This window comes from Pan troglodytes, chromosome 6, assembly GCF_028858775.2.
Source record: "Pan troglodytes isolate AG18354 chromosome 6, NHGRI_mPanTro3-v2.0_pri, whole genome shotgun sequence".
NCBI classification, from domain to species: domain Eukaryota; kingdom Metazoa; phylum Chordata; class Mammalia; order Primates; family Hominidae; genus Pan; species Pan troglodytes.
The window spans coordinates 85,216,093-85,240,366 of record NC_072404.2 but is presented as its reverse complement, the minus strand read 5'-3'; the positions used below and the strand labels follow the sequence as shown (position 1 = coordinate 85,240,366).

General features: G+C 51.4%; 1 protein-coding gene across 4 annotated transcripts in view; it reads left to right on the top strand.

Annotated features, from left to right (window-relative positions):
• Positions 1-24,274, top strand: part of SRRM3 (serine/arginine repetitive matrix 3) — an 85,335-nt gene that overhangs the window by 47,579 nt on the left and 13,482 nt on the right. For all 4 annotated transcript variants that reach the window (XM_054655836.2, XM_519161.8, XM_054655838.2 and 1 more), the window contains 8 exons: positions 10,277-10,405; positions 10,488-10,568; positions 11,244-11,273; positions 11,714-11,776; positions 11,908-11,943; positions 15,114-15,164; positions 15,715-15,819; positions 17,630-17,807. In XM_054655836.2, the coding sequence (XP_054511811.2) occupies positions 10,277-10,405; positions 10,488-10,568; positions 11,244-11,273; positions 11,714-11,776; positions 11,908-11,943; positions 15,114-15,164; positions 15,715-15,819; positions 17,630-17,807 (673 nt within the window). The remainder of the gene's footprint in view (positions 1-10,276; positions 10,406-10,487; positions 10,569-11,243; positions 11,274-11,713; positions 11,777-11,907; positions 11,944-15,113; positions 15,165-15,714; positions 15,820-17,629; positions 17,808-24,274) is intronic.

Below are 24,274 nucleotides of genomic sequence, written 5' to 3'. Positions count from 1 at the left end.
CCGAGCTCCATGCCTGGCAGGCACCGTGTGCTCAGGGAGCGTTGCTGAATCCACTCAGATGGGCCTTCCCCTTGTTCACCCTCAGTTTCCCCGCCCAGCACCAACATCTCATGCTTCTCTGGCTAGAAGTAAAATTAGCTGGGCTATGTGGTACATGCCTGTAATCTCAGCTACTTGGGAAGCTGAGGCGGGAGGATCACTTGAACCCAGGAGGCAGAGGTTTCAGTGAGCCGAGATCGCACCACTGCACTCCAGCCTGGGCGACAGAGTGAGATTCTGTTTCAAAAAATAATAATAAAATAATAATAATAATAAATCTTAGCCTACATGCAGGAATGGGTAAAGGTCTCTTAAACAAAAATGGAGTTAATTATATTCATTCATTTGCTGTTCCGCTATCCCAGCAGCACCTTCTGAGTGATTCTCCTGTTGCAGTCATCTTTATTTATTTATTTTTATTTATTTATTTTTTGACACAGGGTTTTGCTCTGTTGCCCAGGCTGGAGTGCAGTGGCGTGCTCTCGGGTCACTGCAACCTCCGCCTCCCAGGTTCAAGCTATTCTCCTGCCTCAGCCTCCTGAGTAGCTGGGACTACAGGTGAATGCCACCATGGCCCAGCTAATTTTTGTTTTTTTGTTTTGTTTTGTTTTGTTTTGTTTGAGACAGAGTTTCGCTCTTATCACTCAGGCTGGAGTGCAGTAGTGTGATCTCAGCTCACTGCAACCTCTGCCCCCCGGGTTCAAGCAGTTCTCCTGCCTCAGCCTCCTGAGTAGCTGGGATTGCAGGCGCCCACCACGACGCCCCGCTAATTTTTTTGTATTTTTAGTAGAGATGGGGTTTCGCCACATTGGCCAGGCTGGTCTCGAACTCGTGACCTCAGGTGATCCACCTGCCTCGGCCTCCCAAAGTGCTGGGATTACAGGCAGGAGCCACCACACCCAGTCTTAGTCATCGTAAAGGCTGGCAGCACTGTAGGAACAGACAGACCTCAATAGGAAACGGGGAAACCCTTCTTGCAGACTTTCTGTATTGCTGGGTAGTGAGGGGTAAAGTATTTCCCACCTTACCCCACTTAATCCTCATCTCTCTGGCCAGAGTAGGAGCAAAACAGGAACAGAGACAGGCTCCAGCCTGGGTGACGAAGGAAGACTCCATCAAATAAATAAATAAATAAGACTAATACATGTAAAGTGCTCATCGTACCTGGCACCTGGGTCAGTAATTATCATAATATGCACCGTGTCATATTGTTGCCCCACAGTCTGAGAAGTGAAGGAAAAAGCTCGAGACTGGATTCATCTCTGTTTCTATTATCACTACCCCCACCCAGGGCCCCTGGCAGGCCTGGCAGCCTGGCTGAGTGATGAGCAGAGAGGGTGGACCCTTTGCCTGGACTCCCCGCCCTCCTCCCACATCTGGGCCCTTTCATCTGTCAGTGGGCCATTGTGTTCCTGGCTAATGGGAAACAGGACCAGTTAATTGGCGAAAGTGCTGGCATGAGGAAGAGCGTGCCGCCGGCAGTCTCTACCCGAGGCAGAGCCCTGCCCATGGCGGTCAGCCCGACGCCCGTCCTCTGTGGGGCTGTGTTCCACTTCCACATGCTCTTTGTCCTTTTGTAGCAGACTCTGTCTGGGTCCACTTTGATCAGCTCTGTGGGGCTCAGTTTGTTTTCACAAGGGGGTAAAACTTCCCCTGCCTACTCCACAGACATGATCAGGAGTAAACTAGTTAGCAAACATGAATTTAAGGCTGGGTACGGTGGATCACGCCTGTAATCCCAGCAGCACTTTTTTTTTTTTTTTTTTTTTGAGACTGAGTCTCGCTCTGTCACCCAGGCTGGAGTGCAGTGGCGCAATCTCGGCTCACTGCAAGCTCCGCCTCCCGGGTTCACACCATTCTCCTGCCTCAGCCTCCCCAACAGCTGGGACTACAGGCGCACGCTGCCACGCCCGGCTAATTTTTTGCATTTTCAGTAGAGACGGGGTTTCACGGTGTTAGCCAGGATGGTCCCGATCTCCTGACCTTGTGATCCGCCTGCCTTGGCCTCCCAAAGTGCTGGGATTACAGGCGTGAGCCACCGTGCCCGGCCCCCAGCAGCACTTTGGAAGGCTGAGGTGGGAGGATCACTTGAGCCCAGGAGTTCCAGACCAGCCTGGGCAACAGAGCAAGACCCCCATCTCTATTTAAAAAAAAAAAAAATGCTGGGAGCTGTGGTTCATACCTGTAATCCCAGCATTTTGGGAGGCTGAGGCGGTTGGATCACTTGAGGTCAGGAGTTCAAGACCAGCCTGGCCAACACGGTGAGACCCCCCCATCTCTACTAGAAATACAAAAAATTAGCTGAGCATGGTGGCACACGCCTGTAATCCCAGCTACTCTGGAGCTGGGAGCTGAGGTGGGAAAATTTCTTGAACCCAGGAGGTGGAGTTTGCACTGAGCCAAGATCACGCAACCACACTACAGCCTCAGCAACAGAATAAGGCTCTGTCTCAAAAAATAAATAAAAACAAAAATAAATTGAAAAAGAAAACATGAAAATTTAAGAGCATAAAACATTAAACAAATCTAGGACTCAGAGAGCACACACCCACAACAGTATCTATCGAGTCGGAAGGGGATGAGTGAGCTGGAAGACCTCATGCTGGCTTACATCTCCAGCAGGGAAGGTCAGCCAGCGCATTCAAGGGCTGTGTCATTTGCACATAAATTCTCAAAGCCAGTTGCTAGATGAACTTATATAGGTGTTTGCTTGTTTGTTTTTGAGACAGAGTCTCACTCTGTCATCCAGGCTGGAGTGCAGCTGTATGATCTCTGCTCACTGTAACCTACACTTCCCGGGTTCAAGTGATTCTCCTGCGTCAGCCTCCCAAGTAGCTGGGATTATAGGCATGTGCCACCATGCCCAGCGAATTTTTGTATTTTTAGTAGAGATGGGGTTTTGCCATGTTGGCCAGGCTGCTCTCGAACTCCTGACCTCAAGTGATCTGCCCACCTTGGCCCAAAGTGCTGAGATTACAGGCTGAGCCACCGGGCCTGGCCTCATGTAATTTGATTTGTAGAAATGGGATCTTACTATGTTGCCCAGGCTGCTCTCAAACTCCCAGCCTCAAGTGATCCTCTCACTTTAGCCTCAACGTATATGCTTTACTAAAAGGTCTTGACATCATAGGGAATGTTCCTTTTCTTCTCTGCACCTCAGTTTTCTCATCTGCAAAATGGAAAGGGGTGCAATTTCTGTAAATCATTAAGGGGCTATGAATGGGATTGTGAACTATGAAGCACTCTTTAAATATTAAAGAACAGGCCAGGCGCGGTGGCTCTGTAATCCCAGCACTTTGGGAGGCCAATGTGAGCGGATCACTTGAGGTCAGGAGTTCAAGACCAGCCTGGCCAACATGGTGAAACCCCGACTCTACTAAAAATACAATAGTTAGCCGGGCATGGTGGGGGGCACCTGTAATCCCAGCTACTCAGGAGGCTGAGGCACAAGAATGGCTTGAACCCAGGAGGTGGAAGTTGTTGCAGTGAGCCAAGATCATGCCACTGCATTCTAGCCTGGGTGACAGAGCAAGACTCCATCTCAAATAAATACATAAATAACATTAAAGAACACTGTTCTTGGCCGGGCACAGTGGCTCACGCCCGTAATCCCAGCAGTTTGGGAGGCCGAGGTGGGTGGATCACCTGAGTTTGGGAGTTTGAGACCAGCCTGACCAACATGGAGAAACCTCATTTCTACTAAAAATACAAAATTAGGCTGGGCACGGTGGCTCAAGCCTGTAATCCTAGCACTTTGGGAGGCCGAGGCAGGTGGATCATGAGGTCAGGAGTTCGAGACCATCCTGGCTAACACGGTGAAACCCCGTCTCTACTAAAAATACAAAAAATTAGCCGGGCGTGGTGGCGGGCACCTGTAGTCTCAGCTACTCGGGAAGCTGAGGCAGGAGAATGGCGTGAACCCGGGAGGTGGAGCTTGCAGTGAACCGAGATCGCGCCACTGCACTCCAGCTTGGGTGACAGAGCGAGACTCCGTCTCAAAAAAATTAAAAAAATAAAATAAAAATAAAAATAAAAATACAAAATTAACTGGGCGTGGTGGCACAGGCCTGTCATCCCAGCTTCTCGGGAGGCTGAGGCAGGAGACGGAGGTTGCAGTGAGCCGAGATCCCGCCAGCCTGGGCAACAAGAGCGAAACTCTGTTTCAAAAAAAAAAAGGACATTGTTCTTAGTGATAGTGTCATCTAGGAGAAGCAGGATAGGAGAGTCTAGGATTCTAACCCCGGGAGTTCCCACACAGCACAAAGCCAGTAAAGGAAGCCTCAGCCCAGGTCCATGCTTATCTCTGGGACTCTCAGGACACGTTGTATCAGGAGGTTCCAAGACCTTGTGTCTGCTCCTCTACCCTGTGCTCATCTTTATTTATTTATTTATTTATTTTTGAGATGGAGTCTCACTGTTACCCAGGCTGGAGTGCAGTGACACAATCACAGCTCATTGCTGCCTTGAACTCCTGGGCTCAAGTAGTCATCCCACCAGGACTACAGGCATGCACCACCACATCCAGCTAATCTACATGTTTTTTGTTTTTTGGGTTTTTTTTTTTTTTGTACAGACGGGGGTCTTGCTTTCTTGCCCAGGCTGGTTTTAAACTCCTGATCTCAAGTGATACTCCCACTTAAGCCTCCCAGGTTGCTGGGATGATAGGCATGGGCCACTGTGCCTGGCTAAACTGGGCTGTTTTGAGATGGAGTTTCGCTCTTATTGCCCAGGCTGGAGTGCAATGGCACGATCTTGGCTCACTGCAACCTCCGCCTCCCAGGATCAAGTGATTCTCCTGCCTCAGCCTCCCGAGTAGCTGGGATTACAAGCATGTCCTACCATGCCTGGCTAATTTTGTATTTTTAGTAGAGATGGGGTTTCACCATGTTGGTAAGGCTTGTCTCGAACTCCTCACTTCAAATGATCCAGTTGCTTCAGCCTCCCAAAGTGCTGGGATTACAGGCACGAGCCACCGCACCCAGCCTGGGCTATTTTATTTTGTAAATAACCTTCATCATTTTTGTGTCAGTATCAACTGAAGCTCCCTGCTCCTACCGGCTCACCCACACAATACTCAATGTGAGCTTAAGTTTTGCTAAAGACTATGTTTTATGTGTCAGGCAGGCACTTTTGCGGCTGAGGACCTGTGTAGGGGTAATGGGCCCTGGAAGGATGGGGCTTGATGAGCTGAGGGTGCTGGGAATTTTAGGGACAAGGACAGGAGGCAGGACGCCACTGGCCTCAGGAAGAGGAGCATGGAAAAGAAAAGAGAAGTTTAAACAAAGGAATGTGGGGGTGTTTGGCTCTGCACAAGCTGGGGGATGACATGAGCCTCTCCTCTGTCACCCCAGAAAAACCTCGCTACATGCTGTGTGACATCAAGGCATCACACAGCTTGGGAATCGGGACTTGTTCGGGAATTGAATGAAGTTCTTGAGAATGGCCTCAAGGCTAGCTACCCCTGTCATATTTGGGTAACATTATTTTTTCTTTTCTTTCTTTCTTTCTTTTTTTTTTTTTTTTGAGATGGAATCTAGCTCTTTCACCCAGGCTGGAGTGCAGTGGTGCGATCTTGGCTCACTGCAACCTCCACCTCCTGGGTTCAAGCGATTCTCCTGCCTCAGCCCCTCAAGAAGCTGGGATTACAGGCATGTGCCACCACACCCAGCTAATTTTGTATTTTTAGTAGAGACGGGGTTTCTCCATGCTGGTCAGGCTGGTCTCGAACTCCCGACCTCAGGTGATCCGCCCGCCTTCGCCTCCCAAAGTGCTGGGATTATAGGCATGAGCCACCACGCCCAGCTATTTTTTCTTAAAGATGGGGTCTCGTTGTGTCACTCAAGCTGGAGTGCAGTGGCATCATCATAGCTCACTGCAGCCTCAAACTCCTGGGCTCAAGCCATCCTCTGGCCCCAGCCTCCCAGGTAGCTGGGACTCCACAGGTGCATGCCACTGTGCCCTGCTTTTTATTTTTATTTTTGTAAAGACAGGAGTCTCACTATGTTGAGACCTATGCTGGTCTCAAATTCCTGGCCTCAAGGGATCCTCCCACCTTGGCCTCCCGATGTGTTGGGATTACAGGCATGAGCCACCACACCCGGCCTGGTTACATTTTTTAAAATACAAAATCAGGCTTCAAAGAGTCAATTAGTGGGTTCCCTAAAAATCTGTCTTTTACCCTGTAGCTGTGGCCTGCCTCCCTTCCCTCTGTTTCATTTTCTGTGTTGCAGCGTCTTTTCTCCCCGGAAGAGATGTTGGTGTGTAAGTAGCAGCAACGGCCCCTCTGTTTAACGGTGGCTACCCCTCCCCGGATGACAGTCACAGGCCAGGCCTCATAGACAGCATTTTACTTAATCCTTTCCTCAAAGGTGGTCTGTTCTTTCCCTCGATGTATAGATATGACCGAGAACTTAGTCATGCCTGGATTCAAACCTGTCTCTGTGAATCTGTTACAGGAAAGGGATTTGATCTAAACCCCAAGAGAGGGTTCTTGAATCTCACTCAAGAAAGACTTCAGAGGGAGTCCACAGTGCAAAGCAAAAGCAAGTTTATTAAGAGAGTAAAGGAACAAAAGAATGGCCACTCAGGCAGGGCATGGTGGCTCATGTCTGTAATCCCAGCACTTTGGGAGGCCGAGGCAGGTAGATCACCTGAGGTCAGGAGTTTGAGACCAGCCTGGCCAACATGGTGAAACCCCGTCTCTACTAAAAATACAAAAAATTGGCCGGGCGTGGTGGCAGGTGCCTATAATCCCAGCTACTTGGGAGAATGAGGCAGGAGAATCGCTTGAACCCTGGAGGCGGAGGTTGCAGTGAGCCGAGATCACGCCACTGCACTCCAGCCTGGGCGACAAGAGCAAGACTCTGTTTCAAAAAGAAAAAGAATGGCTACTTCATAGACAGAGCAGCCCCGAGGGCTGCTGGTTGCCCATTTATATGGTTATTTCTTGATGATATGCTAAACAAGGGGTGGATTATTCGTGCCTTCCCTTTCTAGACTACAAAGGGTAACTTCCTGACATTGCCATGTCACTCTCATCACCATCTTGGTTTTGGTGGGTTTTGGCCGGCTTCTTTTTCTTTTTTTTTTTTCTTTTGGAGTTTCATCCTTTTTGCCAAGGCTGGAGTGCAATGGCATGATCTCGGCTCACTGCAACCTCCGCCTCCTGGATTCAAGCAATTCTCCTGCCTCAGCCTCCCGAGTAGCTGAGATTACAGGTGTGTGCCACCACGCCTGGCTAATTTTGTGTTTTTAGTAGAGACAGGGTTTCTCCATGTTGGTCAGGCTGGTCTCGAACTCCCGACCTCTGGTGATCCGCCCGCCTCAGCCTCCCAAAGTGCTGGGATTACAGGCGTGAGCCACCCGCCAGGCCCTTGGCTGGCTTCTTTACTGCAACCTGTTTTATCAGCGAGGTCTTTATGACCTGTATTTTGTGCTGACCTCCTATCTCATCCTGCGACTCAGAATGCCTAACCTCCTGGGAATGCAGACCAGTAGGTCTCAGCCTCATTTTATACAGCTCCTATTCAAGATGGAGTTGCTCTGGTTCACATGCCTCTAACAAATCCAAAACTCATGTTCTTAATGCTCTGCCGATCCAAGCCCTTTTCCCTATTGCTGTAGGAGGGGAAGGGGTGAGCCAGGTGGACATCACCCAAGAGTAAGGGGAGCTCTGCTGAAACCAGGGCTAAGCCTCCATCTTGGTGGGGGAGGGCACTGTCTGAGCCAGCTTGGATAAAAAATGGAAGGTCGGGGCCACCCCCCTAGAGACAGGCCTCTGGAGGGTCACTTCCAGGCTTGTTCAATTAAAAAAAAAAAAAAAAAAAAGAAGGCCAGGCACGGTGGCTCACACCTGTAATCCTAGTACTTTGGGAGGCCAAGGCAAGATAATTTCTTGAGCAATCCTCCTGGGTTGAGGCCAGGAGGTCAAGACCAGCCTGGGCAACATAGTGAGACCCCATCTCTACAAAAAAAAGTTTTTTTTAATTAGTTGGGAGTGGTGGTGTGCTTCTGTAGTCCCAGCTACTCTGGAGGCTGGAGTGGGAGGATCGCTTGAGGCCAGGAGTTCAAGGCTGCAGTGAGCTGTGATGGCACAAATGCACTCCAGCCTTGCGACAGGGTGAGACTCTGTCTCAAAAAATAAAATAAAAAATAAACTGCACAGCACCTATGACCTCAGCAAATTCTCCCAACAGCCCTGGAATGGAGTTATCACTCTCACCTTCGAGAAGAGGCTCACAGAGGGACACGGCAGGCTCCAGGTCACAAGGCGGCTCAGGACAGTGCAGGATGAGCCCTTGTCTGGAGCTTCAAATCTCATGCTCTTGCCTCCAGCCCAGCTACCTCTAGAAAAAAAGAAGCGCTCTGAGAAGAGCCTGTAGGGAGCCAACATCTGTGGCAGAGGCTGGCTGGGGCTCCGGGAGCAGGGACAGGAGGCGTCTGGTCCCTGCTGAGCGAAAAGGAGAGTTCTGTAAGATGGATAGGGAGTATCGGAGGCCCCCACCCTCTGCCACCAGGCTTGATTGATGAGCACAGTCCTGCTGCCGGAGATGAGCAGGGGGGCCCCCTGGAGGCTGCAGAGGGGAGGGCGAGGAGAGGCTATGAATATTTCAGCGACAGAGGCCGGGCTGGAGGAAAGGAGGGGAAGGGGGGCAGGGAGGCACTCAGCCAGCGGGAGGGGGCTCAGGGACTAGGACACCCAGGTGAGGAAAGACCCACATCATTGAGCCAGGGCTCGGGGAGGGCGGAGATAGGCCAGGAGGAAGGGGCTCTTTAAGAAATTAGAGTTCGCCGGGCGCGGTGGCTCACGCCTGTAATCCCAGCACGTTGGGAGGCCAAGGTGGGTGGATCACGAGGTCAGGAGTTCAAGACCAGCCTGGCCAGCATGGTGAAACCCCGTCTCTACTAAAAATACAAAAAATTAGCTGGGCGTGGTGGTGCATGCTTGTAGTCCCAGCTACTCGGGAGGCTGAGGCAGGAGAATTGCTTGAACCCAGCAGGCGGAGGATGCAGTGAGCTGAGATCATGCCACTGCACTCCAGCCTAGTCGACAAAGTGAGACTCCATCTCAAAAAAAAAAAAAGAAAAAGAAAAAGAAATTAGAGTTCGCCGTGCGCGGTGGCTCACGCCTGTAATCCCTGCATTTTGGGAGGCCAAGGCTGGCAGATCATCTGAGATCGGGAGTTCCATACCAGCCTGACTAACATGGAGAAACCCCGTCTCTACTAAAAATACAAAAATTAGCGGGCACCTGTAATTCCAGCTACTCGGGAGGCTGAGGCAGGAGAATCACTTGAACCCAGGAAGCGGAGGTTGCAGTGAGGTGAGATTGCAGGAGATTGCAGCAGGCAGAGGTTGCAGTGAGGCGAGATCGGGCCCCTGCACTCCAGCCAGGACAACAGAGTGAGACTGAAAAAAAAAAAAAAGAAAGAAAAGAGAAATTAGGGTTCAGTGAGAGAAAGGAGGGGTGGGGATGGGGTTCCCAGAATAGGACAGTAGGGTTAGGGGCACAGGGATCAAATGGGGGGTTCACTGAGGGGGAGGGCTTCAATGAATGGGGCTAGGATATGGAGGGGATTCAGTGAGGAAGAGGAGCCTCATCTAAGGAGTAGCCACACACACACCCCACCCACGACTGCAGGGTGGCTCATGCCTAGAATTCCAGCAATTTGAGAGATCAAACGGGAGGATCGCTTGAGGCCAGGAGTTCGAAACCAGCCTGAGCAACATAGTGAGACCCCGTCTCTGCAAAATTTTTCAAATTAGCCAGGGTGGGGGTCCACGCCTGTAGTCCCAGCTACTCAAGAGGCTGAGGAGGAAGGATCGCTTGGGCCCAGAAGTTCAAGGCTGCAGTGAGCTATGATCCCACCGCTGCAACCCAGCCTGAGCAACAGAGCAAGACCCTATCTCCAAAATTAAAAAAAAAAAAGAGGAGGGGGCTTACTGAGATGGTGAGAACTCAGAAGGGGTGCGGGCTAAATAAGGGGCTCGGTTATCTTCTTTCTTTTTTGCAAAAGATTGTACCGTGAGGTCGGGGACCTGTAGGGGATGTGCCCCGTTGGGTTCCCCAAATCTCTGCCTAGCCCTGTAAGGCCAGGGGCCGCAGGTAACCCTCGCCCCTCCCCCAGCCGGGTAGCAGCCCGCAGACTTGCGGGGCTAGGTCAGGCCCCCTGCGCCGAGAAACGGGGTGGAGAAAAGCCGTCCCGAGACTGGTGGTGAGCGTCCCTGTCGCCGGCAGTGTGGCGGAGACCCCGCGGCTGACCGAGGGCGCTGAGCCTGGCCTGGAGTACGCGCCCTTTGACGATGACGACGGCCCAGTGGACTGTGACTGCCCGGCCGCCTGCTACCGCGGCCACCGCGGGTACAGGTCAGCGGCCGCCGCGGCAGGGGTGGGGGGCGCGCGGGGCTGCCCCCCCTCACCGCCCCCACCCCCGCCTCTTCTCCCCCAGGACCAAGCATTGGTCTAGCAGCTCGGCATCGCCCCCTCCCAAGAAAAAGAAGAAAAAGAAAGGCGGCCACCGGAGAAGCCGGTGAGAACCGCGCCTGACCGGAGCGGGAAGGGAGGAGGAGGTGGGGTCTCTCCCCGGATGCCCGTCCCTGGCTCACAACCATGCAGCATTTGTGAGCCCCGCCCCTCTCTGAGCCCCTCCCTCGGCCTCCCCGTGCCGTCCCCCGACTAGGTGCCCTCCGGATAACTGAACCCACCCCAGGCCTCAAGCTCCTCCCCTCGCTAGGGCCCGCCCCTCGACAAGCCCCTCCCCTTCGCTAGGTTCCGCCCCCAAGGAGCCCCTCCCCTTCTCTGGGGCCCGCCCCTCACCGAGCCCCTCCCCTTCTCTAGGACCCGCCCCTCATCGAGGTCCTCTCCCCACTAGGCCCCACCCCTCATGGAGCCCCTCCCCTTATCTGGGATCCGCCCCTCACTGAGCCCTTCTCTAGCACCTGCCTCTCACTGAATCCCCCAGAGCCAGACTCACTGACCGGGCCCGTGTGTTACCAGCACCTGCTCCCAGTCCCCCTCTGCCCTCCCAGGGGTCCCGTGCCCACCAACACTAGTGCGAGTGGCCCTGGGGAGGAGGGGCCTCATCTGCCATCCCCGAATCTCTCTGTCCACCCTCCCCTGTCCTGCGTGAGACCCTGGCAAGTGTCTGGGGCCCCAACTAACCCCATCCATCCGTCTGTCCTTTCTTCCTGGCATCTGCCCTCAGCAAAAAGAGGAGACTGGAGTCCGAATGCAGGTCAGTGGGGACAGAGCTGGCTGGGGCCAGGGCGGGGGATGTCTGTGGGTGGGAGAGGTTCCAAGGCCATCCCCCAGAGGCCGGAGGCCTGGACCCTCAGGGCCTGCACCTGGACACTGCCAAGGTGCAAGTTTTGCCCCTACAGAGGCCATGAATCCCACCGTTGGAGCCTCTGACGTCTGGGTTTGAAACTATCGTTGCCCACAATGCCAGGGGGCTGGAAGGGTGACTTGGGGACAACATAGGCAGCGCCATCAACTACCCTGAGGGACCTTGGCGACCCTTGGGGCCTCGGGTCACTCTGTACAAGGGACCTTGGGCTTCCTGGCCTGGAATTCCCTTTCCAGCTTCAATGTCCCAAGCACCCAGGTCTCTCCAGCCATTTCCAGCCCCCCACCCCCCACCCCAGCTCACTAGAGCCCACCTCCCTGTGTCCACAGCTGTGGGAGCTCCTCACCCCTCCGCAAGAAGAAGAAGAGTGTGAAGAAGCATCGCCGAGACAGGTACCCTTGCTGCCCCCACCCTGGGGCCTCCTCTTCCTCCCGTGGGGCCCAGGGCCAGGGCTGTGGCCCTCCATAGGTCTCCCCTGGGCCACCCCAGGCAGGCTCAAGAGAACTCCTTTATCGCCCTACAGGTCTGATTCTGGGTCCCGGAGGAAGAGACGGCACAGGTGAGCGGCGCTTTGCAGAGGATATGGTCAGTGGTCCCTTAAGGAACCAAAGCCCAAAGGACGCAATGATGGGATGGGGTTTTGAGGGTCCCACAGGGCTCCATCCTTCAGCTCCAGGGTTCCTTCCCAGAGCCAGGCTGCGGGGACAGAGCAGTGGAGAAGGAGCATGAAAACCAACTGTTTGCAACCCTTGCCTGCCCCATGCATCAGCCGTGACATGGTGACCCCAAGAATTTCTAGACAACATGGCAGGTCCAGTGCCCAAGGGGTGTGTCTGTCTGTGGAGTTGCCGGTTAGACAAGCAGAAACACCGAGACCCTGAATTTGCAGGGAAATAGCTCACGAGGCAGGAGGACCTCTGTGAGCTGGGAGGGCTCCATGGATAGGAGGCAGGGTCGGGGAGCTGTGGCTAGAGGTAGTTTCTCAGGGACAGGTGCTAGCCTCCCAACAGGTTTGACTGCCAAGTTATGGAGCCATCCTCCACCCAGGAGGCCTGGGGGTTAGTGTGGGGGAGCTCTGAGCAGGGCAGTGGCTTGTTCAGGGTGGACTGGGGGAGGGGAGAGGAAGTGAAAGGCAGGAGTCCAGGTGGAGGCAGAGTGGTGCAGGAGAAGAGGGTTGCTGAGAAAGCAGAAAACAGCCTGAGCCAGGCACGGTGGCTCAACCTATAATCCTAGCACTGTGGGAGGCTGAGGCAGGTGGATCGCTTGAGGCCAGGAGTTTGAGACCAGCCTGGTCAACATGGTGAAATCCTGTCTCTACTAAAAATACGAAAATTAGCTGGGTGTGGTGGCAAGCGCCTGTAATCCCAGCTACTCGGGAGGCTGAGGCAGGAGAATCACTTGAACCCGGGTGGTGGAGGTTGCAGTGAGCCAAGAGATTGCAGTGGAGTGCACAGCACTCCAGCCTGGGTGACACAGCGAGATTCTGTCTCAGAAAAAAAAAAAAAAAAAAGTCTGGGTGTGGTGGCTCATGCCTGTAATCCCAGCACTTTGGGAGGCCGAGGTGGCTGGATCATTTGAAGTCAGGACTTTGAGACCAGCTTGGCCAACATAGTCAGTCTCTACTGAAAATACAAAAATTATCTGGGCATGGTGGCGGGTGCCTGTAATCCCAGCTACTTGGGAGGCTGAGGTAGGAGAATCGCTTGATACTGGGAGGAGGAAATTACAGGGAGCTGAGATCGCACCACTGCACTCCAGTCTGGGCGACAGAGCAAGACTCCGTCTCAAAAAAAATAAAGAAAGAAAGAAAGAAAAGAAGGGAAAAGGGAAAGGAGAGGAGAGGAGAGCTCGGAAGGAAGTTGTGGGGCAGTCACATTCCAGAGGTGGCATCAGAGCCAGACCCCCTTCCAGCAGCCCAGAGGAAGGGCAGAGTCTGGAGTTCCTTCTTTGTAGTGGGAATTTGCCAAGTAGGGGAGGAGCCTACATAAACACCTAATCCTGCCCCTCCAATGTCCCCAATTTTTCATCTTCCCCTGGCCTCCCAGTGTCTATGGATCAGTGTGGGTCCCTACTGCCCCCAAGTGGCCACCATTAGCTTACACACACCCTCTGGCCAGCTCCCATCCTTCCTGGACAGGTCCTAAAAGTGAACTAGGAATAGACCAGCTTCCAATGGGGAGACTGAAGCCCAAAGCAGGCTCCAGCACCCAAACCCATAGCCTCCGGGCCTTCCCCGCAGTCACTCTGCTCCTGTGGGAGCACATTTCTGTGTTCCTTAGTATGGCTTTGTTTTGGGGTCAGAAGGACTGAAGGGATCTGGTGGCACCAGGGAGGATGGGGCTGAGGATTGGGGTTGGGTGAGACCTTTGAGGGCTAACCAGAAGCTTCTCAGGCCTTTCATCAAAGGTAGAGGGTGCTGGGTTGGGGGGCTTGCCCCAGAGGGCTGGATGGGATGTGACAGGAAGCTGTGGGAGTTGGGAGGGGGCAGCCCTGGAGATGGATCCAGAGATGTCATTCAAAAGCAGGGAGATTGGCCAGGCACGGTGGCTCACATCTGTAATCCCAGCACTTTGGAGGGCTGAGGTGGGCAGATCACTTGAGGCCAGGAGTTCGAGACCAGCCTGGCCAACATGGTGAAATCCTGTTTCTACTAAAACAAATAAACAAACAAACAAACAAAAAAATAGCCAGACGTGGTGGCAGGCAACTGTAATCCCAGCTACTTGGGAGGCTGAGGCATGAGAATTGCTTGAACCTGCAAGGTGGAGGTTGCAGTGAGCTGAGATTGTGCCACTGCACACCAGCCTGGGCAACAGAGCGGGACTCCGTCTCAAGACAAAAAAAAAAAAAAAAAAAAAAAAAAAAGCAGGGACATCATGCCCTTGGGAAAGCATTTCTTTCCTAAACCCCTGGTGAGCTGGCCTAGGGCTGGGCCAGTCTGGGAACACACAGAGGAAGGGGGCACAGGAGGTGTGATTATCAGGCCATACCCCAATACTCAAGGGAATGAGTATTGGGCATGTCCCAAGTCCAGTACCAAAAGACAAGAGCAAATCACCATTTCTATCTGGCCCAGACCTAAGGCTTGAGGCTGCCACACCTGCAAACAGCAACCCCTGCCTTTTTTTTTTTTTTTTTTTTTTTTTCCTGAGACGGAGTTTCACTCTTATTGCCCAGGCTGGAGTGCAAAGGCGCGATCTCAGCTCACGCAACCTCCGCCTCCCAGGTTCAAGCGATTCTCTTGCCTCAGCCTCCCTAGTAGCTGGGATTACAGGCACACACCACCACGCCTGGCTAATTTTGTATTTTTAGTAGAGACTGGGTTTCTCCATGTTGGTCAGGCTGGTCTCAAACTCCTGACTTCAAGTGATCCACTGGCCTCAGCCTCCCAAAGTGCTGAGATTAAAGGTGTGAGCCACCGCGCCCGGCTATAGCACCCCACTTTATCTGGGGCCAGCCACACTTCTGTGGCCCTCCCAGACTGGGCAGCATTTGCGACCCAGGGAGGTGTTCACGGGCCAGGACTTCCAGGAGGAGGAAGGCCGGAGCTTTGGCTGAGTGAAAGGGACAAAGGGGTGGAGTAGGATGGAAAAGTCCCCACCAGCCATGGGGCTTAGGCCCTAGAGTGGAACAAATCTCAGATCCACACCTGAGTATACCCAGGCTCCAGGGCACGAAGGCCACACCCTCCCCGGGCCACACCATCACTGTGGTCTCTGCTCTCTGCAGATCTCGAAGCTCCAAGTGCAAAAGAAAAGAGAAGAACAAAGAGAAGAAGAGGTAAGCGCCCTCCCTACTCTCCAGCCCCCCATTCGTTCTCCTTCCCGCCCCAGCAAACTAGGCCTTTTAGAATCACAGAATCAGGCCATTAAAGGTAGCTCATTTTGCCCAGATGGAAAAATTAAGATCTAGAAAGAAAGCCAAGGGCTCTTGCTGAGTCAGAGCTTGAATCGAAACCCAGGCCTCTTGCCTTCCAATCCAGGGTCCTTCCAAGCCCAGTCCTCGTGACTCCTCCACCCTCCTTCCTCCCACCCCACAAGTCCCAGGATCACCTGGTGAGGGCTGAGGGGGGTCTTGGGAGGCTGGGGTTGTCTAGAGAAAAGGGAGCCTTTTCCTAATTCTCACAGATGACCCATATGGACCAGATAGGCTCTGCAGCCAGCACCAACACTGCTGATGTACCTTTTATAGGAGACTTTAGGGGACTGATGAACACTGGCTTTCAGTAGGGTTCCACTGGGATCCTGGTGGGAGGCTGGGCAACTTGGGGGCTGGGGGGATCACAGGGGGCAGAATTGAGGTACAGGCTGATTTCCCTCATCCACGCCAGGCCTCACACAGAGTCCCCAGGCCGGAGGTCTCATCGCCATAGCAGTGGCAACTCCCACAGCCCCTCCCTCTCCTCCCACTACAGTGATTCCAGATCTCCCAGCAGGTAGGCCTGGGCCTCTGGGAGGCTTTCTCCTGGTGGGGGATGAGGGTTGCAGATTAAACACCCCCAAGGGCTGGGGAGCAGGGCTGGTAGACAGAATGTCAATTCATCGGTGGGTAGAAGTTTATCAGGGGTGGTCAGGTGTGGTGGCTCACTGCTGTAATCTCAGCACTTTGGGAGGCCAAGGCAGAAGGATCGCTTGAGGCCAGGAGCTCGAGACCAGCCTGGGCAACATAGACTTCCTTCTTTAATTAAAAGTAATAATAATAATTATTACTTTTATCATATATAATTATATATATTTAATATTTATATATTTATATATTTAATATTTATATATTTAATATTTATATATTTATATATATTTAATATATTTATATTTAATTATTTTATATATTTATATATAAATATTAATATATATTAATATATATTTAATATATATTAATATATTTTATATTTTTATATTTTAATTTATATATATTTATATATCTATATAAATATATAAATATAGGTATATAAATATATCTATAAATATATAAATATAGATATATAAATATAAATATATATTTAAATATAGATATCTATAAATATAAATATATATATAGATATATAAATATAAATATATATATAGATATATAAATATATCTATAAATATAAATATAGATATATATTTTAATATTTATATAATATATATTTATATAGCGATATATATAGATATATAGATATATCTATAAATATAAATATAGATATGTATTTTAATATTTATATAATATATATTTAATATATTTCTATATTTATATATAAATATAAATATTTCTATATTTATATATAAATATAAATATTTCTATATTTATATATAAATATAAATATTTCTATATTTATATATAAATATAAATATTTCTATATTTATATATAAATATAAATATTTCTATATTTATATATAAATATAAATATTTCTATATTTATATATAAATATAAATATTTCTATATTTATATATAAATATAAATATTTCTATATTTATATATAAATATAAATATTTCTATATTTATATATAAATATAAATATTTCTATATATATAAATATAAATATTTCTATATTTAATATATTTATGTATTTATATATTGTATATTTAATATTTATATATTATATATTTAATATATAAATATTTATATATTTTATATATTTATATTTAATTATGTTATATATTTATATATTTAATATATTTATATATAATAATATATATTTTGAGACGAGTATTGCTGTGTTGCCCAGGCTGGAGAGCAGTGGTGCAATCTTGGCTCACTACAACCTCCGCCTCCGGGATTCAAGCAATTCTCCAGCCTCAGCCACCCGAGTAGCTGAGATTACAGGCGTGCACCACCATGCCCGACTAATTTTTGTATTTTTAGTGGAGATAGGATTTCGCCATTTCGACCAGCCTGGTCTCGAATTCCTGACCTCAAGCGATCCGCCTGTCTCGGCCTCCCAAAGTGCTGGGATTACAGGCGTGAGCCACCAAGCCCAGCCTAATAATAATTTTTAAAAAGAGAAATTTACCGGGGGAGTGATAACTTGAGGAAGAGCTGCCCTAAGGCCCCTAAGCCTCCGCCGGAATTGGAAATCGAGGCACAGCCTCGCTGGCTCACCCTGGTCAAGCCCTCTCTAAGTGGAAAGGTTCCCAGCATGGTGAAAAGGCAGGTGGGGGGCTGCTCTCCTTCCCCGTGCTGGGGAAGGGGGAAAGAGGAGGCGCAACTGCTTGCAAAGAGGCTGTCCCACGCCGACTCCCCCATTCTTCCTGGCGCCTAACCCCAGGCTGAGCCCCAAGCACCGAGACGAAGGGCGAAAGACGGGCAGCCAGCGGTCCAGCGGAAGCCGGTCGCCTTCCCCGTCGGGCGGCAGCGGATGGGGGTCGCCCCAGCGGAACGGCGGCAGCGGGCAGCGGAGCGGAGCGCACGGGGGCCGCCCCGGCTCGGCGCACAGCCCGCCCGATGTACGTACGCTTCGCTTTGCGGAGGGTTCCCGCGCCGCGGGCTGCGCCGTGCGTGGTCGGGCGGGTCGCCAGCGGGGCAGGGGGCGATAAGTGTGGCATGGGGGCGGGGGCGGCCGCTTCCTCCCTCCTCGGCTCCCCGCTGGGGGCGTCCTGGCTCGGGAGCCGCCGGGAGTGCTAGGCCGTTGCGCCCACCTGGCCCTGGTGTCAGGGTGAGGGGCGCCTGCGGTCTTGGGCCACCCTTGCGCTTGGCAAACTGAAGGCCAGAGGGGGGTTGACCGCGGGGCACTGAGTTGGGTACAGGGCTGGGGAGGAATCAGGGTCTCGTGCCCTCCCCAGGCATATTAGGGTGGGAGGGGCATGGACATTGATAGGAGTCCCAGGCAGGAGCAGGATTCGAGAGACAGGACCCCCCACTGGGCACCACCTGGGCCCTGAGTCTCCCTCTTCCCACCAAGCCCTGGCCCCACCTCTGAGCACCCCCCTCCCCCTCCCTCAATCTTCTCCCCAGCCCCTCCCTCCCTCAGCCCCCTCCCCCATCTCAGTCCCTCTGCCCTCTAAAGTCCCTGCTCTGAGGAGACTCTGCCCTTTTCCAGGCACCGCCCACACTTGGACAGGTGTCTCAAACCTGCCGGCTCCTCTTCCCACGGCCACCCTCCTGAGGCACCTGCCAGGGTGCCTCAGAGACCCCACACCAACACCCCCAAAACTGTCCCCACCCTCCAAGAGGGGCACAGATGCCCGAAGACCTACAGGCAGGTGCAATGGGGGAGCTGGCAGAGGAGAGAGACGTCTTAGCCTGTCCCCAGATGGATGGGCTGGGCCTGGGTTGGGGCTTCTCCCAGACCCCAGGGAAGGTCCACATCCCCTTCTGGTCTGTTGATTATAGAGTACACAGTTGAGACCCCTCAGAGAGAGGGGGCTGCAGTGCTGGCAGGGGCACTGGGGTGGGTGGGGGGGTGGCTTGGGGTGGGGAGGCCTGCAGTTCCTTCCCAGACCCGCAGACTGCCCCCCACCCAACCCCAAAGCCTCAGCTGGGAGTGGGAGAGCTGCCCCTCCCCAGACCTCAGGTCTCAGCAGCAAACATGTACGTGTTGGTCAGTTTCATTTTGATTTTTGGCTGTTTCCTTTCACTCCCTTTCTTTTCTCAAACACCCTTTACTCCCACGGCCTCAGAGAGGAAAGTCAAGGGCAGCTGACTGAAGGCTCTTGGTCTCAAGGTTAAGTTTTATTGAAGGACATTTACCTGTCTCTAGACTGTCCCACCTGGACCAGGCACCAGGCTCCTGGGCTCTGGGGGTTTTGGTTGGGCCGCGCAGGGAGGATGACACTGATGTCCCCGGATCTGTCTTGGGAGGGGGTTGAGGGCAGGCAGAGGTAGCTGAGGGTAGCATGGCAGAGGCTGGAGAGGATTAACAACCCACAAGAGGGGCACCCACCATCCCCCACCCCTGTGGGCATGGAGTCCCAAGAGCACAGGACCCGAAACACCTTCTTGCCAGCTTCTCATCCACCCTTCTGGGGCCTCCCAAGAGACACAGAGATGCAGGTTCTCTGAAGTCAGGGCTGGAAGTGGGTCCCTTTGTACCTCTGGTCCTCTCTCCAGCCCTGGAGTCCTGAGCAATGATCCCACCTCCACCCCCTCCCCAATGCAGACAAAATGGCCACAGCATCTAGGCATCCCCAGGATAGGGCAGTCGGGGAAGGGGACCCAGCCACCAGCCTTGGGGCGGGAGCTTCTGAAGCACCCACATCTTGTCTCCCTCCCAGCATGGGACTCTAGTTTGGCACAGCCTTGGGAGTTTTCTTGGAGACGGCATTTTGTGACTCCTTTCACCAAGCATGGTCCCCAAATCCTATCCCTCACCCTTGGGGCCCTGGGAGATCTGGGACTTCAGAGCATCCCGGGTCTCAAACCTGCATTCAGATCCCTGCCTCTCTGCCTTAAAAAGACCCCTGAGGAGTCAAAAGAGGCTAGTTCTTGCTCATATGCAGAAAAGTGAGATGGGGGATGGGAGAGGGGTCCCAGACTTTACCATGAACGAAACCATCTTCGGGAAAAAATACTGGGGGTGGTATTCTTGGACGATACCTTTAAAAAAAAAAAAGAAAAGAAAAAAAAGAGAGAGAGAAACAAACGGAAAAAAAGGAAAGCTCAACATTTTTTAACCCCGTCTATGTTTTTGTTTGTTTTTTAGCCTCCCATTTGAAACGTGGTAATACTGTGATTCCATTTCTTGTTTAGCTGGTGAGGGAAGAGGGTGGGCAAGTTTATGTAACTTTTTCTGTTGTTTTGTTTTTATTTCCTTTTCCTTTTTTTTTCCCCCCCTATTTTAATGTACAGAAATGCAAACTCTCTCTCTGGGTTTTTTTTTTCTATCTTCTATGTTCTAGAATTTTCTTTTTGTGTGTGTTACTGTGGGAACCTTTCCTCTTAATGCAGAGATGGCTTTTGAATTTTAAGTGAACATTAATCATATACACATCTCTATATACTTTTTTTTCCTTTGTAATCTGAATTTAAAAGGGAAGATAACTCTAAAAAAAAAATCACTCCCACACCAACAGCTCCTGCCAAGTCAGCAGCGGCAGCAAATCCTCCTTTCAACTCCAGGCACAGGCTGGAGCTGCCGCAGATTTTAAATTAACTACAGTGGTGCAGCCTGTGCTGCTACGTTCCCCAGGAAGCTGGAGAGAAGCGGGAGACCCAGGGAGGGGAAGAGACTTGTCCTGGGTTGCCCAGGGAGCTTCTTGGAGCTTGCTGCTACTCCTTGGTTCAGTTTAGTATAATGGGCTGGACACAGGGGACAGGGAGCAGGACAGGCTGTTCAGGACCATCAGTGTCAGACCTCAGACTAAGATCCTTAGGAAAATGTGGAGGAATGAGAGGTCTGAAGGCACCTGGCAGAGTTTAGCTGAGACACTTCAGGCAAGCAAAAAATTCCATCTTGGGCTGGGCACAGTGGCTCACACCTGTAATCCTAGCACTTTGGGAGGCTGAGGGGGACGGATCACCTGAGGTCAGGAGCTCAAGACCAGCCTGACCAACATGGTGAAACCCCAGCTCTACTAAAAATACAAAAATTCGGCTGGCCATGGTGGCTCACAACTGTAATCCCAGCACTTCGGGAGGCTGAGGCGGGCAGATCACCTGAGGTCAGGAGTTCGAGACCAGCCTGGCTAACATGGCAAACCCCCGTCTCTACTAAAAATACAAAAAAATTAGCCAGGCATGGTGGTGCATGCCTGTAATCTCAGCTACTCAGGAAGCTGAGGCAGGAAAATCACTTGAACCTGGGAGGCAGAGGTTGCAGTGAGCGGAGATCATACCACTGCACTCCAGCCTAGGTGACAGAGTGAGACTCCGTCTCGGAAAAAAAAAAAAAAAATAGCCAGGCATGGTGGGCACCTGTAATCCCAGCTACTTGGGAGGCTGAGGCAGGAGGATCGCTTGAACCCAGGAGGCAGAGGTTGCAGTGAGCTGAGATTGTGCCATTGCACTCCAGCCTGGATGACAAGAGCGAGACTCTGTCTCAAAAAAAAAAAAAAATCCATCTTGATCTCGAGACTGAGGCCAGTGATGTGGTTACTCCCAATAAACCCCTTTGTTGGCCCATCCCAGGTGATGGTTGAACCCCACAGGACTTTCTGGGTTCTGATGCTTACAGGAGAAACTGCAGCTCTGAGAGGTCAAGTGACTGGCTCAAGGTCACACAGCTATTTAGAGGTAGATCCAAAAGTAGACCCCAGGCAGGGCGCAGTGGCTCACACCTGTAATCCCAGCACTTTGGGAGGCTGAGGCAGGAGGATCACTTGAGGCCTGCAGTTCCAGACTGACTGGTCAACAGAACAAGACTGTATCTCTACAAAAAATATATATATTTTTTTAATCAGCCAGGCATGGTGGCATGTGCCTATAGTCTCGTCTACTGAGGGAGATGAGGGAGGAGAATCACTTGAGCTCAGGAGTCCAAGGCTGCAGTAAGCCATGATTGCACCACTGTACTCCAGCCTGGGCAACACTGCAAGACCCTGTCACTACAAAAATTTAAAAGAAAAAGCTGGGCATGGTGGAATACACCTGTAATCCCAGCTACTCAGGAGACTGAGACAGGAGGATTGCTTGAACCCAGAAGTTTGAGGCTGCAGTGAGCCATGATTGCGCCATTGCACTCCAGCTTGGGCAACAGAGCAAGACCCTGTCTCAAAACAAACAACAACAACAAAAAATAGACTCCAGCCCTCTGACTCTGACCTCTAGACTCCAGCTAAGCTGTGGAGAGGGTGGAAAATGGGAAGCACAGTCCAGGAGCCCTGAGCAGAAGGAGGATTTGGGAGGTGGTTGCTGGTTGTCTCAGCTCCTGCTTTCCCCCATTAGACCCATCCAGAAATCAGCTTCCTGCTCTCTCATGTCCCTAGACCAAGGTCTGCCTACACTGAGAGACCCGGGTGCAGGTGGCCCCCACATTACAGAAACTCATATGATTGTTGCTTCTGTGACTCAGGGAACCCTAAACCCTCACAGTTCATACATGTGGGGAAATAAATATCGAGGCACAGAGAGGGAAGAGAGTCACTCAAGGTCACACAATGTAGGATGAAAGAGGAAGATACTGATCAGGAGACCTCCTGGGAGAAGCCCTCCTGTCCAGTCTTACCTGGTGCCTTCACTGGCCTCCCTCCAGCCCCCACCAGCAGAACCTGGTGCTAGGCTCACCCTCCCAAGGCCCAGAAAGAGTATACAGAGTTTGCCGTCTTTTCTATTTTATTATTGCATTCCTGTCCCAGGGGCCACCTGCTCACCTTCGAAGTCTCTAGCGTTAGAAGTTTCAGGGGATGGGGCAGTCACAGTGACTTATGCCGGTAATGCCAGTACTTTGGAAGGGCGAGGCAGGAAGATCACTTGAGACCAGGAGTTTGAAATCAGCCTGGGCAACATAGCAAGACCCCTATCTCTACAAAAAAAAAATTTTTTTTAATTAGCCAGATGTGATGGTGCATGCCTACAATCCCAGCTACTTGGAAGGCCGAGGTGGGAGGATCACTTGAGCCCAGGAGTTGGAGGCTACAGTGAGCTATCATCCTGTCTGTAGTCCCAGCTACTCGGGAGGCTGAGTCAGGAGAATCACTTGAACCCAGGAGGCAGAGGTTGCAGTAAGTTGAGATCGCACCATTGCACTCCAGCCTGGGTGACAGAGCGAGACTCCATCTCAAAAAAAAAACCCCAAAAAACAAAAAACCCTACAGTGTCCGGGGCTGCCTGGAAGGTGACACCCTTAGGTGAGGGTGGCAGAGAAGGCTCAGGATCATGGCCTTGGGGCTGTCTCTGGCTTCTCCCTGTGGTCCAAATTTTATCATGTAATGGGCAGCCTCAGGTGACCCCCAAGAAGAGGTGCCAAGGCACCCCCTGACCTGCCTTATACAGGAACAGAAAAAGCAAAAGGGATGAATTTTGCTAAAAGGATGCCAAAGCCAGAGGGAAAGGAGTGGGACTGACCTGAGGCAGGGTCACTCCTCCAGATCGGCTCTGTGGTTGCCTTCCCTTTTAAATGCGCGTTTTCCCTTCACCCATCTGTCCACTCCGATTGGCCTTGTTTAAACAGTGCTTGTCTCCTCTTTCTGTCTGGGGGCACCTTTCTCTCTTCCTGCCTCTCTGTTTCTGTTTGCTTCTGTCATTGTTTCTGTCTTTCTGTTTCTCTTTCTCCTTCTCTTCCCATTTCTATCTCTGCCTGACTTTGTCTGTTCGTCTGTCTCTCTGTCTGTCTGCCTCCTGTCTCTCTCTCTTCCTTTCCATCCCTCTCCCCCGGCATGGGCCTCTCTCCCATGCTGCCAGCCCCTCTGTAGCCCACCCTGTGGTTCTCTTCCATCAGCTGCTTCCTGCATGCTCTATGGAGGTTTTCTGTTGTTCGAACAATAAAGAAAGCTTGGCTAGTGGAACCCATTGTTTAAAAAGGAGGAAAAAAAAAGAGCAAACAGAAATGGCCGTGCAAGAGCCCCCTCCCATCCCTGGGATGAGACAAAAGCCACATTGGCCACCCATCTACTGGCTCAGAGGGGGAGCACAGTTTAGGGTCACTGTCTTTCCCCCATTCTGCATTCCCAATGCGGAGACCTTCTTTTCTTTTTTATTATTGCATTCCTGTCCCTGAGCACTGAGAAGGTAGGTATCCCAGCTCCGCTGTGCGCTCTCGCTCCCATCTCCAGATAAGCCCTGCCACTTTGCTTGGTTTGAATGTGGTTTTCTTTCTCTCTCTTTCTCTCGATCTTGCCCTGGTTGGTTTCATATTCCTCCCTTTTCTTTCTTTATTTTAGTGACTACTCATTTGTAACTTGCACTTTCTTCAAATGAGCTACAAAGCTATGTTTCCTGGTTTGTCATTTGGTTTTCTTGACTTTCCCCGACCAACTTTTCTAGCCCATCTCCCCTCCTTCTCCACCTTCCTTGTTCCCTCCTTCTTCCTCTCCATCCC